The sequence below is a fragment of the Miscanthus floridulus genome, chromosome 13 (assembly GCF_019320115.1).
Source record: "Miscanthus floridulus cultivar M001 chromosome 13, ASM1932011v1, whole genome shotgun sequence".
Classification (NCBI taxonomy): Eukaryota; Viridiplantae; Streptophyta; class Magnoliopsida; order Poales; family Poaceae; genus Miscanthus; species Miscanthus floridulus.
In genome coordinates this window covers 2,834,432-2,851,849 of record NC_089592.1, presented here as the reverse complement: position 1 = coordinate 2,851,849, position 17,418 = coordinate 2,834,432, and the positions used below count along the sequence as shown (strand labels likewise).

The 17,418-nt window shown below is 43.3% G+C and overlaps 1 protein-coding gene and 1 pseudogene across 1 annotated transcript; both read right to left on the bottom strand.

Moving 5' to 3' along the window:
• Positions 1-494: 494 nt before the first annotated feature.
• LOC136502004 (uncharacterized) lies at positions 495-2,057 on the bottom strand. Its single transcript, XM_066497496.1, has one exon. The coding sequence runs from the start codon at positions 2,055-2,057 to the stop codon at positions 495-497; it is 1,563 nt and encodes a 520-aa protein (XP_066353593.1).
• Positions 2,058-12,219: 10,162 nt separating this feature from the next.
• Positions 12,220-14,001, bottom strand: LOC136502003 (uncharacterized; annotated as a pseudogene).
• Positions 14,002-17,418: the final 3,417 nt, after the last annotated feature.

The window sequence follows — 17,418 nt, the reverse complement described above, 5'->3', positions numbered from 1 at the left end:
CCCAATTCAGCAATCACTTCATATACGTCTTTGCGCACCAAACCACGAAGGGCAGCTAGTAAGATACGCTGCAGCATTATATGGCAGTCATGTGTTTTCAGCCCATGCATTGATCCTCCTCCCTCCATATTGACACATCTTGATATATTGGAGGCATAGCCATCTGGAAACTTAACATTGCTCACAAATTACAAGAACTTCTTCCTATTTTCTGTATTTAGAACGTAACAAGCTCTTGGCTTTGATGATGAACTACCACTGTCATCTAGCAAATGAAGCTCCTTTCTTATACCTCTGTCCTCCAAATCTAGTCTAGCAGCGACGGTGTCCTTTGTCTTGTTTGGAATATTAAGTAGAGTTGACAAAATGTTTTCACATATGTTTTTCTCTATGTGCATAACATCAAGGTTGTACTGTAGCTTCAATTTTGGCCAGTATTCCAAATCATACAAGCTAACCTTGAGATGCTATACTAGTTCATCTTCATTACGTCGTCATTTTCTTGATTTTGGCTTATCTGGATTCTTGCCTGGAACATAGCAAACTTCATTCAACCTTGCCATAACCTCATCTGCACTAAATTTCCTTGGCTTCTCTCTTTTTTCATGCCTACCATTGAAAGATTTGTTTTTCCTCCAAGTATGGTCGTTAGGGAGGAAACGTCTATGGTCTAAGAAACCAATCTTGTTTCTAAGACCGCAGGAGCATGGATTCTCATCACAGTGCACACATGCGAAGTAACCCCTAGTGGTTCTGCCTGACATGGTGCCTAATGCAGGGTAGTCATGGATTCCCCACAGAATCGCTGCACGCAGGCTGAAGTCTTTGCCTTCAACTGCATCATAAGTTTTCACACCCTTCCAAAGCTCTATCATGTCTGCTATCAAAGGCTGCATGAACACATGGAAATCTTTGCCTGGTGATTTTTTGCCTGGAATTAGTAAAGCAAGCATATAATTGGATTGGTCCATACACATCCATGGTGGAAAATTGTATGGTACCACTATCACTGGCCATATGCTATATGAATTGCTCATCTGACCAAATGGGTTAAATCCATCACTAGCAATGGCTAACCTCAGACTACGGGGATCATCTACAAAAGACTTGAAAGTGTCATCAAAATCTTTCCAAGCTTCCCCATCAGCAGGATGTCTCATTTCATTCTCAACTGGCACCCTCTTTTCCTTGTGCCATCTTGCATACTGTGCTCGCTGCTTTGACATGAAAAGCCTTTGAAGGTGAGGAATTATTGGAAAGTAACGGAGGACCTTGTGAGCAACTTTCTTTCTGCCCTCCTTGTTCACTTTCCATCTTGTGAATCCACAAACTGGGCAATGATCATCAGCTTCATGGTCCTTCCAAAATAAGGCACAATCAAACTTGCACACATCAATAGAAACATAACCAAAACCAAGCTTCCGAAGCAAAGCTTTCATTTCTTTATAGGACTTAGGAAGTCCGGGCACATTCTTCAAAGATGAAGAAAGCAACTCAAGCATAGTATCGAACCCAGATGTTGTTATCCGATTGTACACTTTGATATGCAGTAGTTCAATAATAAAAGATAGCCTAGACTCCTCGGTGCAACCTAGATAAAGTTCACGCTTTGCCTCTTCCATAATTTCTTTATATAAGTTACCACCGAAGCCATGGCTTGCTGCGTCGCACAAATCTTGAATCAACCCCTGAACTCCCCTTGCACCGTCATCTAAGACATCTTTAGCTTGTCCTTCCTCATCAAGTGGTGCCTGGTCATTTCCATCCCATGACATATCTTCTGGTACAACAAGTTCTCCATCTTCATCTTGTCCAACATCAGTTTCTTCCTCTCCATGGTAAACCCACCTAGTATAGCACCTAGACATACCATTGAGTTCGATATCCTCGTGTACATCATCTAGGCTTTTGTCTATGTGGTTCAGGCATTTTCGGCATGGGCACTTGATCTTCTCATCTGCACTAAATCTAGCTCTGACATGTTCCATGAATTGCTGAACACCACACAAAAATGCCGGCAAAAATGGTTCACTGTTATAAATCCAACTTCTGTCCATCTCGACCTAGATAAATAAAAGACAGTAATTAGCATTGTTTATTTTCATGACCAAGATAACATAAAATGGTTCACTGTTTTCTTCAAGGCAATACACAATATTTCATTTGAACACTGGTTCTTCCTATGAGATGAAGTATCAGGAAAAGGTTAGTTCAGCCTTGTTTTTTTAGATCGGTAGTAGCTCACCTTGTGGGGGTGGTTGTCGTGGCTGCAGGTGGACGGTGAGGGAGCAGATCGGGCCGGTCAAGCTCCACCACGGCTTGGACGGCCAGGCTACACCACGGTGCCTGCAGGTCCTCGTCGCCATTGAAGTCGGGGGAGGTGAGGGTCGGTGCGGTTGGAGGAGAGGGCCTGCAGCTGCTCGTCGCCGGTGGCCCTGCCGGTGCTCGTCGCCGGTGAGGTGGGGGGAGGTGAGGTGAGGGGCGCGGTTGGAGGGGAGGGCCTGAAGCTGCAGTGCTAGTCGTCGGCGGGCCTGCAGGTCCTCATCGCCGGCGAGGCTGCAGGTCGGGGCGGCGGGGAGAGGCTGCAGGCCAGAGACAGTGGCCGAGCGGGCCACTGAGCATGTTAGCTGGTCCGAGCACCAGGGAGCAAGTGTACATACCCCTTCTTTATATGACATGTGGGCCCGGTGTTTCAATGACATGTGGGCCATAAGATGTTCTTCAGCATTTCTTGCTCCCTGTGAATTGTTGGTGAATTTGTTTTTTTAATCCATGGCAAAATCTTATAACAAGTCTTTCTCCTACATGCAATCTCCAAATCTATTTTTTCTCCTAAAAATTTCTAAAATCATGATCTATCAATGTGTTGTGATGATTTATACCATATAGTCAGGTACCATGTTTTGAACAGTTCAAAAGTCCAATTTATAAAAATATACAATTTGAATCCAAAATTTGAAACTCAAAATGACTTCAGCTATAAAATTCATGAATAAGAAAGTTGTTCAACTCATGAAGACCAACAAGTGTTAGCTTGGCCATTTTCCCATTTGACAAAGTGGTAAAAAAGTAGTTCACAAATTTTACATTCACTCTTATAGTTTCATGAACATTGAGTGAGATGTATGATTTCTGTGAACAAAGTTATTGTCACTTCCTTGGATGAACAAACTCCCAAAACAAGAAGTGTACATCTTCATGAGATGTGCAATCTTTGTGTTCATCACTTTTAAATCTGAAATTATTTAGTACCCCTAATTTTAGTTCCAAGCTCAAATTTTTTGAAATTCAAATTTGAAACTATCAAAAAGTGTCAAATGAAAAAATACCCAAAACCAACATTGTAGATTTCGACGAGTTGTACAATTTTGTTTCAGACATTATTTCCATTTTCTATCGTTTAATACCCCAAACATTCATTTCAAATCCTAATAACAATAAAAGGGTCACTGACTAGTGGACCCTCTGCACCAGTAAAAAAATTCGGCCAGCCCAGGTCCGGCCGCCGACAAATCGGGCCCAGTCGTCAGGCCAAAATTTTCGCTGCCGCCGGACGCTCTCTCCCGCGCTCTCCCGCTTGTCGACATATGGGGCCCACCCCGCTTCCCGCTCAAGCCACCCAAGCCCCAGCGCCTTATCCTCTTGCTCGGTCACACTTAGGGGAAAAATCCCCAATCTCGTGCGCTCGACTCCACCGCCCACCGCCGCCACCACCCCTTGCCGCCGCACCGACCACCGCCAAAACGCCTGCCTCCACTGCCATCTAACCCTCGCGCCGCCTCCTCCCTAACCCTAGCGCCGCCTCCTCCCTAACACTAGCGTCGCCGAGCATGGCCATTTCGTCCTCCCTCCCCGCAACATAGCGGCGCCAAGCGCCGACGACGTGCAACCCAACGCCGGAGGCCAGAACAGTAGATCACACCGCCGGCATCCATGGATCGACCCCAAGCCACGGATCCACCACCAAGCCGGCATCCCGAACTTCGTCACCTCCGCCTCGACGTAAGCCGGATCCACCACCAAGCCGGAACTTGCACAAAGTCATATGCTGGCTATGCTTAATAGATGTTGGACCATGGATAGATTTTCAAGCATGGCTGTAGTTGGGCATGGGATGTTTTCTCCAGAACGTGTTGCTGCATGACCAATCTGATCTATCTATAGTGCTTGTTATTCTTGATTTTGTGCCTTCAAAACTACAGAAAGAGAACTGGCTGGCTGACATAACTAGGGAAACTGAGTAGCTTTTGTAGGCTTTTGAGTAATGATTTGTTATGCAATATGGATTTGTTATTTTGCCTTCTTTCTACCTTTTATTGTTATTTTGCCTTCTATCTACCATTTTCTAAAATCATACTGATCTGTGAGTATTTCTTTTCAACTCCTCTACAGAAACTGTTTCCAGTTTCTGATCTTTCTGCAATTGCTCGTACTAAGTAATACAACAAATGACGAAAAGCAAGTACGAGCAGCAGAGGGATGAGAATGTATAGAATATTCAGGATGTTTTTAAGTCTCTAGGCATTGAGGTCTTAGCTCAGACAGTTAGTGATGTTTTTTTAGAAAAGAAAAAGGGGAAAGCGAAGACTGTAGTCACTGACAAACAGGGCTCTGACATTGATTATGATCCATGCTCTGAAATTGATAACGAATCTGACAGCGATGATGAATCTGATGATGACCTCACTAATGAGGTCTGTCTATTTGAAACATGTAGCTCATTGTATCATTTAATCTACTAGGTCACTTGTTTCTACATTAATAATATGGATGTTTATCTTGGTAGGTAGAAGAGATGGTTCCAGGAACAAGGCCTCAGCAGAAGAAGCAAAAGCTAGCATCAATGACGGCTGACAGCTAGCAGCCACCACGCACGCCAGGAAGAGTCACTAGGCTACAGGCAGCCATGCCTTCGCTAGGAGGGCGTCCACCACCTAAGGAGAGACATCCCTTGCCTCCTAAGAACACTACCAAAGCCAACCCCAAACCTAATGCCGTTTCCAGTGCCACCCAACTGCAAGGCCACCTAAGTACAAGCGGCAGCCAGACTCAAACCACAGAAACTACTACCACAGTTCCTACTACTCCAAAAAGCACCACATCCAGTCCAGCCTTGTCTGCCCCTAATCCAAGGACAGTGCCTAGTCCTACAAAATACACCAGGTTAACTGCGCCCGGTCTGTGACTGGTGCAAACCCTTGCCTAAGGTCTCCACCTAGAGGCAACCAGATCAGTTCAGCCATGTCTCAGCCTATTGCAAACAGTGACCATACTACTCCTAAACAGACTCAGCAACCTACTCGCACAACTAGTGTCACCCAACCAGTTCCTACAGACACCTCGCCAGGTGCACGGAGCTCTAGGCAAAGCAATGAAATCAATGAGTCCGGTGAGCAACTTGATGCTGCAAATTTAGAGGGCCATGTAGAGCAAGGAGAGGGACAGACTAGCTTGGTTCCAGGTAAACAAAATTTCCAAGCATTATTGTCTCTATTGCATATCTACACTTGTTACTGCTATATGAACACATTTTTATTATTGTTTGCCAATTGCAGTGGCCCAAAAGGAAGTCCGTAAGAAAACCATTGGTCTTGGCTTAGAGAGGCTGGTAAAAAGAGGAAACATGATGCCTATTCAAGTTGTTGAAGGGAAGAAGAGACCTGATGTCCCACTTCAGGCAGCAAAGCTGGCATCAGAGACTGGTGTTGCCCTTAGAGACCAGCTCCCTATCTTCACATCTTGGAAGCTTTATGAAAGAGATGAGGGGCCTACACAAGTACAAAAAGTGCTTGACAAAGTGGCGGTGAGAGCTATTTCACTCCAAATACTTTCTTTCCTTAATCTACTTCCATGTACAAAATTGTGTCTAATAACTCATTTGTGTGGCTGCAGACAAGGTTGGATGTGCAAGTTGAGCATGAGGGACCAAGCAGGGCTGCATGCACTGATATCGTTAAGAGGGGAGTACGACAGCAGAGGTATCACCTCAAAAGGAGGTACTTCGACTCATCACTGACAAGAGAACAACTGCTGGCCAAGCAACCTCCACCGAAGATGAAGAAAGACCCAGCTGGTAGACTACTGGTGTGACCCAAAGAATCAGGTCCATGCCCTGCATCATCTGTTTTCGTTAATATGCAATTTCAACTATGTGCATGTGAATGAAAACTTTGTATTGCATTTGTGGTGCAGGAGAAAAGTGAAAAGAATAAAGCAAACCAAGGGCAAGTGTAGCTTCACCAAAGGACTGGATCTAGGTCAGCCTGGTACGAAAACTATATCTTTTGCGCAATTAACTTCAAAGATGGGACGTTTGTACCATAGTAGTTATCGATTGCTTTTGAACTGTCAAGTTAGCACATGCTCTGATTATTTCTGTGGTGACCTATGCTTTTCAATCACAAACTGGTTTTTTGTAAGATTAGCCTCCTGCTGCTGCTGCTTGCATGGGTAGGATGAGCATGATGCTTTTCTAACATGATATCTGCTTGCATTGGTAAGATTAGCCTGCTGCTGCTGCTGCTTAACTGCATGGATAAATAATGTGAAGACAAACTGAGTTTGAATGAATTATGCTTGCACCATGCATGTGTTATAGTACTAGTCTTTGAATGATGGATTTATGGTCATCTTCCTGTTGACTTGTACAAATAATCCCATGTTTCTGCACCCCTCACTTTACCTTCTTGGATATCATTGAAAATTGTGTTTTACATGATGCAGAGGCCTAAGTACAACAACATGGAGCCAGATCCTATTGAATTCTTTGGGGAATGTATGAACAGTCCACAAAATGGTCGTACTCAGCTTACGGATGACATATATGTAAGTTATCAATAATTATTGCATACATGTACTGTACTCAAATTCATGCCTGATTGAACACTGTTGTATGGCCTTGTTAACAAGTGGAATCATTATATGTAGGCACAAATGGTTGCAGAGAAGGCAAGAGAACCAGAAGAAGGAGAAGCACCAAAGTCTCCATCAAAGATTGTTGCTGATAGTCTAAGCCAGATCAGCCGTTCCTCAACATTCCTCCCAAACATTGGTGTCACTAAAGCACAGAGTGCTGCCCGGTCCACAACAGCTGCAGTAGAAGCCCGCTTGCAAGCTCAATTTTAGGCAACACTCCAAGCAGAAAGAGAGGATGCTGCAAGGAAGCAGGAAGAGTTGCAGGAATAGCTTCGAGTTCAGCAGGCCTCTCTTGAAGAACACCAAAGTTTGTTGCGCCAGACCCAAGAAGAGGTGAAGGGGATGAGTACAAGGTTTGATGAGACTAATGCACTGCTGCGAGCGGTGCTGAAACTCCTAAAAGATTGAGGTAGGTCTGGATGCACTCCATGTTCACAATGCCCATGCCTTATCTTCTGCTACCTTGCTTGAACAACAAACTTTCTCTGTTGCCACTTTGAGGACTATGTTTCTATGTTTGTGAACTATGTTGTCAGAACTATGTATGAACCTGTGTGTTGTGGTTGAACAGTTTGAACTTGTATGATGGAATGATGGAACCAGAAACTTTGGTGTTGCTCTTGCTTGCAAGCACTTGTTATATTTCCAGTTGCAATGTGTGTATGATGGTTTGCCTCAGTTCTGTATGACTTATGAGTTCTGATGGCTGTGATGGATGATGCCTACTGATACAATCTTGTGGATGATGGACTCTGAGATGTATGTGTATATCTGTGTGTATGTGACCTGTAATGGAGATCTGTGCTGCAGTCATCATTGAATGCAAGGACATTTCGTGACGATCTGCTAGATATATATATGTATACAAAGCAATACACAAGTTAACTGTCACATAATGCTATATGACGCCTCTGTTTGTCACAAAAGACTACTTCACTTTATCAAACGAGTACAAAACATGACAAAACCTTAATGTCACATAATATTATATGATGACAAATGACATCACAAAAAACTCCTCATTTTCTCCGAAGCCATACCTAACACGACGGAGGAAATTGTCACATAATGATGTATGACGATCAGGAGTCGTCACAAATAGTTCTCCAGTCAACACTGGCTACTTTCAATTTGTGACGGGTCATGTATTATATGATGCGTTGACCACTCTAATGTGACGACAGCTGGCGTCACAAATTATAGGAATATGTGACGAATAAGTTCAACCGTCACAAAAGGTCTTGACATTTTGTGACGGCCTTCCATTTTTTGTCACGCGGTACTTTTTGTGTCGTTCGTTTTGTGACGACAGCGTGACGACCACTTTTTCGTCACAAATTTCTTTTTATGACAATATCTGCCCTTAACATGACGATTACACTTTGTCATACAATCCCAAAATTCTTGTAGTGGGTGGAGACCCAGAACCAGCTAGAGATGTGTTTACCTCCCGCTTTTTTTGATATAATGGTACATCTCATGATTCACCCAGATCGAGGCGCTAGGCCCTAGCTTCTTGCATGAAATGTGGTCCTACGAGGCCCTGTTTCGATGCCGCTGGATCAAGCAACATCAATTGAATGAGAACGGACAGAGAGTCGTCGACCTCCAGAATGTAGGCTACCAGGATGACCCTTGGATGCTCGCTGAATGTGTCGCGCAAGTCTTCTATATGCTCGACCCGCAAAGTAACCTCCCCCAAAGAAGAAGACAAAGCACGTGGTGGCCTCCGGGAAACAACATATCATCGGAGTTGATGGCATGGATGATGTTGAAGCTTACAATAAGTGCGATGAGATGCCGCTATTCATAGACTTTTGTAAGAAGATCGAGGCTGTGGAAAAGAACCTGCCCAAAGATGTATTGCCATAGGAACAAAAAGGTGTCAAGGGGAAAGTTGTCATGGTGGGCTAGCTAGTTTATGTAAGTGTGTTAGTGTTCATAAGACTACATTCATGTATGTGTGTGTGAGACTACATTTATGTATGTGTGTGAGACTACATTCATGTATGTGTGTGAGACTACATTCATGTATGTGAGACTACATTTATGTATGTGTGTTTGAAACTACATTTATGTGTGTGTGTTTGAGACTACATTCACGTATGTTTGTGTGAACAATGTATACTAAGAATTTATCAAATTATGAAATTACCAAAATAAAAGTTGTAGATCTCCATGAGTTATTCAACTTTGGTATTCATTACTTTTTCAGTTGAAATAATTTGGGGGTCCAAATTATAGTTTCAACTTGTCTTTTTTCAAATTTCAAAATTTGAAAGGTTCAAATTTAGTCAAATGACAAGATAACCAAAATAAAAGTTGTAGATCTTGATGAGCTGAACAACTTTTGTATTCATCACTTTTACATCTGAAATCATTTAGGGTTTGAAAATTTGGTTTGAACTTGTCAAATTTCAAATTTTAAAATGTGTAAAACATTGTTACATCCAAGTTTGATCAAACTTAAATGCTGAAGTATGATTTTAGAATTTTTTAGGAAAAAAACCCATCACATTTGGAGTTAGTATGATGGAGAACAACTAGTTACAAAGTTTACCCACAGATTAAAAAGAGAAATCATAGTGAACAGTGTGATTTCTTTTCTTAATCTGTGGGTCAACTTTGTAACTAGTTTTTCTTCCTCATACTAACTCCAAATCTGATGATTTTTTTCCTAAAATTTTCTAAAATCATTCTCTATCAATTTATTTTGTTGGTTTTGTCAATATATACATATGAAAAGTTTGAGCAATTTAAATTTTGAATTTAAAAAAAATGCAACTTCAGACAAGATTTTGGTATCCCAAATGATTTCAGCTGAAAAAGTGATAAATACCAAAGTTGAATAACTCATCAAGATCTACAACTTTTGTATTGGTCATTTCTTCATATGACAAAGTGGTAATGACATTGTTCACAAATGTGACACATCTCTCATAAGGTTTTATAAACTATATGAGACATGTGTAAGATTAGTGAACAATGTGTGCTAAGAATTTGTCAAATGAAGAAATGACCAAAATAAAAGTTGTAGATATTCATGAGTTGAACAACTTTGGTATTCATTACTGTTTATGTTGAAATCAATTTGGGTCTCAAATTTTGGTTTGAACTTGTCGTTTTTCAAAATTTCAAATTTGAAAGGTTCAAATTTTGTCAAATGACAAGATGACTAAAATAAAAGTTGTAGATATTAATGAGTTGAACAACTTTGGTATTCATCACTTTTTATGTTGAAATCATTTTGGGTCTCCAATTTTGGTTCGAACCTGTCATTTTTTGAAATTTCAAATTTGAAAGGTTCAAATTTTGTCAAATGACAAGATGACCAAAAAAAAAGTTGGAGATCTTCATGACCTCTACAACTTTGATGTTTATCAAAATTTCATTTGAGATCATTTGGTGTCTCAAAATTATTTTAGTAGTTTTGATTTTAATTTTTTAAAATTTAAAAATTTTTCCTCATTTTTAAAGGTTCAATTTTGCAATTTTAAACCGTTGTAGTTGTTTTAGTTATTGTATATGTAAATATATCTATAAAAAATTAATTATAAAATTTTGTACTGTATTATTTATTATTTACATGTGAATAATTTATTTTGATTTAGAATTTTGAAAAAAAAATTCAACTGTAGGGGCGGCTTATAAACTCAGCCGCCCCTACAGTGCCCCTGTAGGGGCGGCTTATAACCTCAGCCACCCCTATAGTGCCTCTGAGGTATATTACAGTGATCGTCGCTGTGGGCGCTAAGTGTTGGGCGAAATCGGGCTCCTCCACCGTCAGGCTGCCCAATTTCGCCGCCGGCGCCGCCTGCACCGCCGGCGCCTGCCCCTCCCTGACCCCTCCACCGCCTCCTCCACCATCTCTCTGACCCCAGCCGCCGCCCCTGCCCCATCCACCATCGTTCCACAGGCCGCGACGCCCATCTCGGACCTCGACCTCGACCTCCGTCCTTGCCGGGCCGGCTAGGGTTTGGAAGGGCAGCCCAAATTCAGACCACCGCCGCACCGAGGTCGTTGTCCTCCACCGCTGCAGCCCTCTCCGCATCCGCAAGCCAGGTCCAGCACGCTTGACCACCCACGCCGTCTGTGCCTTGCCGCGCCTTACCCGCCGAACCAGCGCGCATCGACGAGCGCCGCCCGCCTGTGGCCATGACCTGCCTGACGCCAAGCTCCCCCCTAATCCGCTGAGGACCATCCCCTGGATCTCCCTCGCCACCCAGACGTGCTCCCACCTCTCTCTCAGTCAAGCAGGATCGCTTGGATCTTCCTCGCCGCGAAGCCCCTTAACCGATTGCGACCAGGTGCGGCGGCGGTTGTGGACCGACCTCGTCAAGGCGAGGTAATCTCCGAATCCCATCGAGACAATAAATTAGGATGCTCGTCAACTCTATGAATGTCTATAGTATTAGCGTTAGATTTCATACTCTAAGGGGGGAAGAAATTAGTATCATAGCTACTCGAGTTTGTTTATTTCTGAGCTTACAACCAATTATAAGCCATAGCTGGCCAACTCCTTAGAATCAATTACAGATATGATTGCCTATATTCGGCTGATTATTTTTTGTGACTGTACATTTATTCACAAGCATTAAGAAAGCTCTAGCACATCTTAGCTAGATATTTGTGCTTTACTGCTTTTCATTTTTGAAAGACTTGTCCTGTGAGGAAATAAATATATGGACATAATTTACCTGGATGGTACTCACATTAGAGTAAATGCTCTTTGGATGGTAAAGACTAAAAACACATACGAGGAGCTGAATGATTATTTTTGTACCCACTGTAATAGTATTGTGTTGATCTTACAAGGAACATATCATAGCGTTACCTATGCAAATAAGCAGAATATTTCTCAACTATATCTACAGGTTGCTGCAGGCAATGTTGAATTCGAAGGAACTTGCCCAAGTTTCATTTTATAACATATTGAGGTGTCATATCGATTAAATGAAATGGAGTTGCCATTTCATACCACAAATTTTTTTATGGTACCACCACTTAGCACTTTTGCAGTAATTTCTAGAATGTTAGGTCTTTTGGTCGGTGGGGGTAATATACTCGTTTTCAGGGGGATGCCACATGAAGAAACAAAAGAACTCCTTTTAGCTTCATTGTTAGAGATTTTCCAGACCCTTTGAGTTGAACTCTTCAACACGCTGCTTGTGCATTGTTGTGTCGCAAAGCTATTCTATAGTTATGAGGTTGGTAGATGTTCTAAATTTTTATTATTTCTTTTGATCTAGTACTCACCATTATTGTTGATCTAGTACTCACCACAAGAGAAATATAGGAGATAAATTAAACTTTCTGCGTCAGATGCTCCACATAGTTAGGCTTGTTACATGGGCCTAGATGGATGACCCGTCCAGAAGATACCATCTGTGGTATATATCTGCTAGAAATGCATCTTTGCTTCATCACAGTCAGTACTTTGGTCTGCCTCTGTACTTAGTACCAGGAGTTCATATCCTCCCATGCTGGTTCCAAATGAGAAGGGCTGGAGCCTACATACAACAAGTAGGTTTTGGTAGGTTCTTCTACAGGAGTCGAAGTATAAATAGGAGGATCACTGTCTGTTAGGATGTCATTGATTAGAAAACCTTTCTGTACGTAAGCATCATCCATCAATACAACAGATCCTATTTCAAGCCTTAAGGTTTCGTGTGGTTTCACATCAACAGCTGCTTCCTCCTATACTTCGACAATTTCAGGAGAATGGCTTCGCTGTTGGAATCAAAATAAACCGTTACCATTAGCTTGTCTGTCCACCAAATGTCTTTCTGGTCTTCGACTTTGTAGCCTAGAACTATGTTCTGTTGCCAGTTCATCTAGAGAATACTTAGGCTCTCCATAAAATTGGATCATTGAGTGAAATATTGCAATGAGAACCTGAAGGGTCCCAATGTCTCCCTAGTTAGCATTCCCAAGTTTGTTCCAAACTAGATCTATGGAAGAAACTGAAATTTTGGCATGTTTCTTTATCCATTCAGCAGCACAGTCATAAACATTGTTCAGATCAAAATCCAGCTTGTTCAAATCACCTTGCACTTTTACCACTCCTCCAAACTATGAATCAACAAGAAGCAAGTAAACATAGTCTAAATTGCGAAGAACAGTGGAGGGTCTGCTAAGGCTTCGAGATAGTAGGACACGCAAAGCAAAGAACAGTGCCTCCCCTAAGACTGCAGGAGATGGCTCCTAGTCACCCTGTGCAGAAACCATTCCAATATCAGGTCTCAACAAAGCCAACACGACAATATGATCCCATCTTCCTTGTGAATTCTTCAAATTCTTCAGCAGTACAGAAGTTGCACAAACACCATCGAGTTTTCCACTGCTAATAGCCTTCTCAGCAGGATACAACTTGGAACTTGAGCTATGTATACAGGAAACTGAGGAAGGCATTGCCTCATCAGGGCCCCAGAAAGTTTCCCACAATCCTTTAATGCCTGCATGAAGGAAATCCTCCAAAGCAAGATATGCAGTAGCTTCAAAAACATCTGATGTTGACGCATATAGAGCATTTGGCATCCTTACTAGCTGCTGAAAAGTAACACCCTCCAGAGCATAATCAAAATTCTGTAATTCAGTAAGGTCAAAAGGAACATCAAAAGCTAGCTTCCTAAAACCACAATCTTCACTGTGACCAGAGAACCAATCCTCAAGGCTTGAAGTTAAAAGTTCACTGTCCACAAACTTCTGGAGAAAATCTTTGCATGTTGATGATGAGAAATTATGGTGCCGGCCTCGTGAGGAAGTACTAGACTTCTTTGGTGCTGAACTGACTGATATATGGTCAAGCGATTGGTCTGCAAAATTATGTCAAATCCCTTAGTTACCAAGTGTAAAGTTTGTACAGATGGATGATATAATATGAAAGCTTCGAGAAACTCTAGGATCCAAGATGAGCGATGAAACAACAAGTAGCAGATAAACAATAGTGTACTGAAGATAGCAAGTGTACCATAAAACAATACATCACAAGGAAAACTGGCACATAGAAGTTACTCTACAAAGATGTCTACTTGGTTTAATCAATCAATACCTAAACACAATACCAGTACAATCATATATGGGCATGGTTTTCTTAGAGATTTTTCTAGAGGTACCTAACAAATCCATACAAGTCAAAGAAAAAAGCATAGAAACTTAAATATGGACCCCATATTCAGGACGATCAGAGAACAATCACCAATCTACTAACAAAAATGACTTCCCAAGTCAACCTGAATTTACCACAATGATCACTAGAATTAGAAACCCAAGAAACACAGAGAATCAGAGATAACCAAATATGAGCAGTAACTTTATTTACTGGACAATAGAATTCTGAGTAACCAAAAGTAGTCACTCATGCAAGGACACTGTAGATCCCCATTATCTTTTCTTCTGTCCATCTTGTTTGAGTCATATAGCATATGCAGTGGGCTAGTCCTGTTTTCTCTTTGTTTGACTACTACTACTACAAGTACTACTACTACTACTACAAGTACTACTACTACTACTACAAGTACTACTACTACTACTACTAGTACTACTACAAGTACTACTACTACTACTACTAGTACTAGTACTAGTACTACTACTTGTACTACTAGTACTACTACTTCTACCACTAGTACTACTACTTCTACTACTTTTTTTCTTGCATCTCTTAGAACAAGGCACGAAATGTCGCGAACATCAAAGAGTGCATCCCAATGCCCCGTGAATGATGAGCAGCCATCCCATGGAGAGCAAGAACTAGATGACCAGCTTACTTAGGAGCAGCTCGATAATGAGTTAGAAAAGGGTCTAGAAGTGATGCTTACTTAGGAGGACCTTGTCGATGATGAGGATCTAGTGGGGCGAGCCCAAGGAAGAGAAGGCGGAGAGGATGCCCAAGGCGAAGAAGGGGATGATGATGAGGATGACGACACCTCATTAGGGGGATATGTAAGTCCCGAGGATCCTTTCCCACGAGAACCCAGACAGAGGCCAACGAAGGACGAGTTGGACAAGGATTTTGATCCAAACGACGAGGTACGGATAAAGCCTTAGTAGCTTGTAAATTTGGCTAATGCTATGGCTATATGTTACCTCTGCTAACACTTTTGACCCGCCGTATACATAGGTCGTCCCTACTCAACCTCTGAAAAGACGACGTCGGCCTCCGGCTCATCTTGCCGGACAATACGTAGCGGGGCAAAGGAGATCAGAGGAAGGAGCCATAGATACTCACAATGAGGCCTCCGCTCCACAACCTCAGGACACAACCACGACTGAGACTGCCCAGCTAAAGAGGAAATGAGGGGGATTAGAAAGCCAACCCAATATCACGACAAGGCATGCTATGTGATAACGGAGGTCAGGCTAGACGGGCAGATCCTTGAGCCATATACATACAGGGCGAAATTCCGTAATCACATCGGGTTTGTAGTTAGAGATAAGTTGAACCCAGCTATCCGTGGCTAGAATCTTGTACCTATGAGCCAAAAGGTGGACCTATGGGAGAAGTTGAAGCAGAACTTTAGGTTTCTGGAGGGAACGCACGAGTTGGTACAAGAAAATGCTTTTAAGATAATGGGGCAAAGCTTCCGACGTTGGCGGTCAAATCTGAACAAGAACTTTATCCAACAGAAGTTAACTCCTTTCCACGAGTATGGCAACATAACTCCTAGTCAATGGGAGGAGCTCATGGCTGAGAAGACTTTAGAGGCATCATTAGCCCTCAGTGCCCGTAACAGCGAGCAGGCGAAGAAGAACCAACACTACCCTCATCTAGGCCCCGATGGCTACGCTGGCAATCAAGAGGTCTTTAGGAAGATGGACGCAGAGGTCGAAGCTGTCGGGAATACGGAAGTGCTGAAGTTGAAGCCACACCTCAAACAATGGATATACGTGAGGAGTGTGGATTCATCCGGTAGTAGCCTCAAGTTTGCTAAGCCGGAGACCGAAGAGGTGGTATCAAAGATACTGAAACTTGCTGAAGACAAGGAGAAGGGCGCATTCAACCCTTCCAGAGAGAGGGACGAGCTTATCGTTGCCTTGGGAAACCCCGAGCACACAGGACGCACTAGGGGGCTAGGGAAGAGGATGTCCTAGAAGCACGGATTCGTAGAGGAGAGGCACATGTACAAGAAACATGGTAGAGACCGAGAGTCTAATCTTGAGCGCCAAGTGAAGGCTCTAGTTGAAAAGATGTTGGTAGAGAAAGGACTATCTATGATGGAGCCACAGACACTAATGGGGCCACCCGAAGAACTAGCGGTAGTTGGCAGCCCTCCGGATGTTCCCAGCAGTCAAGGTTCCAATGCAACCGGAACCCCCATCGATCGCATACGGGCGCCAACTAGTTGCAAATTGGTGGTTCCGATGGGTAGGCAAAACGTGATCATTGAGGTGGCAACGGGCGTGGCACATCCTCTGGGCGGCACGTGGCACAATAGGGACATCCCGCAGGACTATACTCGGGTCGAGGTGCATACCGTGAAGTCCGAGTTCATGACTTGGAAGATAGAACACCCTACTCCCGAGGGGCTCGTGTTACTCGGAGACGTCATGAACCAGTTCATCCTATGGCACAGACGGGACATTGTATTGACCGAGTCTTCGCCAACTCCGACTGAAGTTCATCCTCTAGAGCGACCTGTCGAGGACGGGGAGGTATACTCACCGGCCCATGACCATGACCACCATACGCTAGAGACTTCTCCACCTCATACCGAGCAAGGGCATGATGACATGCCACATCCTTCTCCACCTTGTACCGAGCATGGGCATGATGACATGCCACGTCCTTCTCCAGCTCATATCGAGTAAAGGCATGATGAGATGCAACATCCTTCTCAACAAGCGCAGCCGATACATGAACAACAAGTGTCTCATGAACAACAATTGCCTCGTGTGGGGGTATTAACCCCTATACCCTTACGGCTAGGTTTGGGCCAGCTCACTAGAAGATGACGCGCGGCCCAGCCGATCTGCTCGGAGTCCCACGCAAGGAATCAAGGCAGATTTAGAGACCAAGCAAGATCCTGGTCGGTTAGAATAGGAATCCTTATCCGGCCACCTATGGTAATTGTAACTGGTTAGGATTAGTTTCCAGATCTGTAACCCTGCCCCCCAGACTATATAAGGCGGGCAGGCGACCCCTCTCAAAATCATCTCATTTTACATAAAACAATACAATCAGACGTAAGACGTAGGTATTACGCCTTCACGGTGGCCGAACCTGGATAAAACCTCGTGTCTGTCTTGCGTCACCATCTCGTTTGTAGCTTGCGCACCTGTCTACCGATAATCTACTACCTTGGGCATACCCCTAGGTAGACTACCGACCATATTTCGTCAACAGTGGTGCGCCAGGTAGGGGGTGTGTGTACTGCTCCCTAGACGAACAAGATGGTCATCATCCCCGGCTCCAAGGCTACACCGAACGACCTCACGTTCACCATCGGCCAGATCACCTGGACCACTGGCTCCGACAACTACATCGCCATGATCACGGAGGAGGTG

Coding starts and splice junctions, on each gene's coding strand:
- LOC136502004 (XM_066497496.1), bottom strand. CDS start 2,057: ATGGACAGAAGTTGGATTTATAACAGTGAACCATTTTTGCCGGCATTT.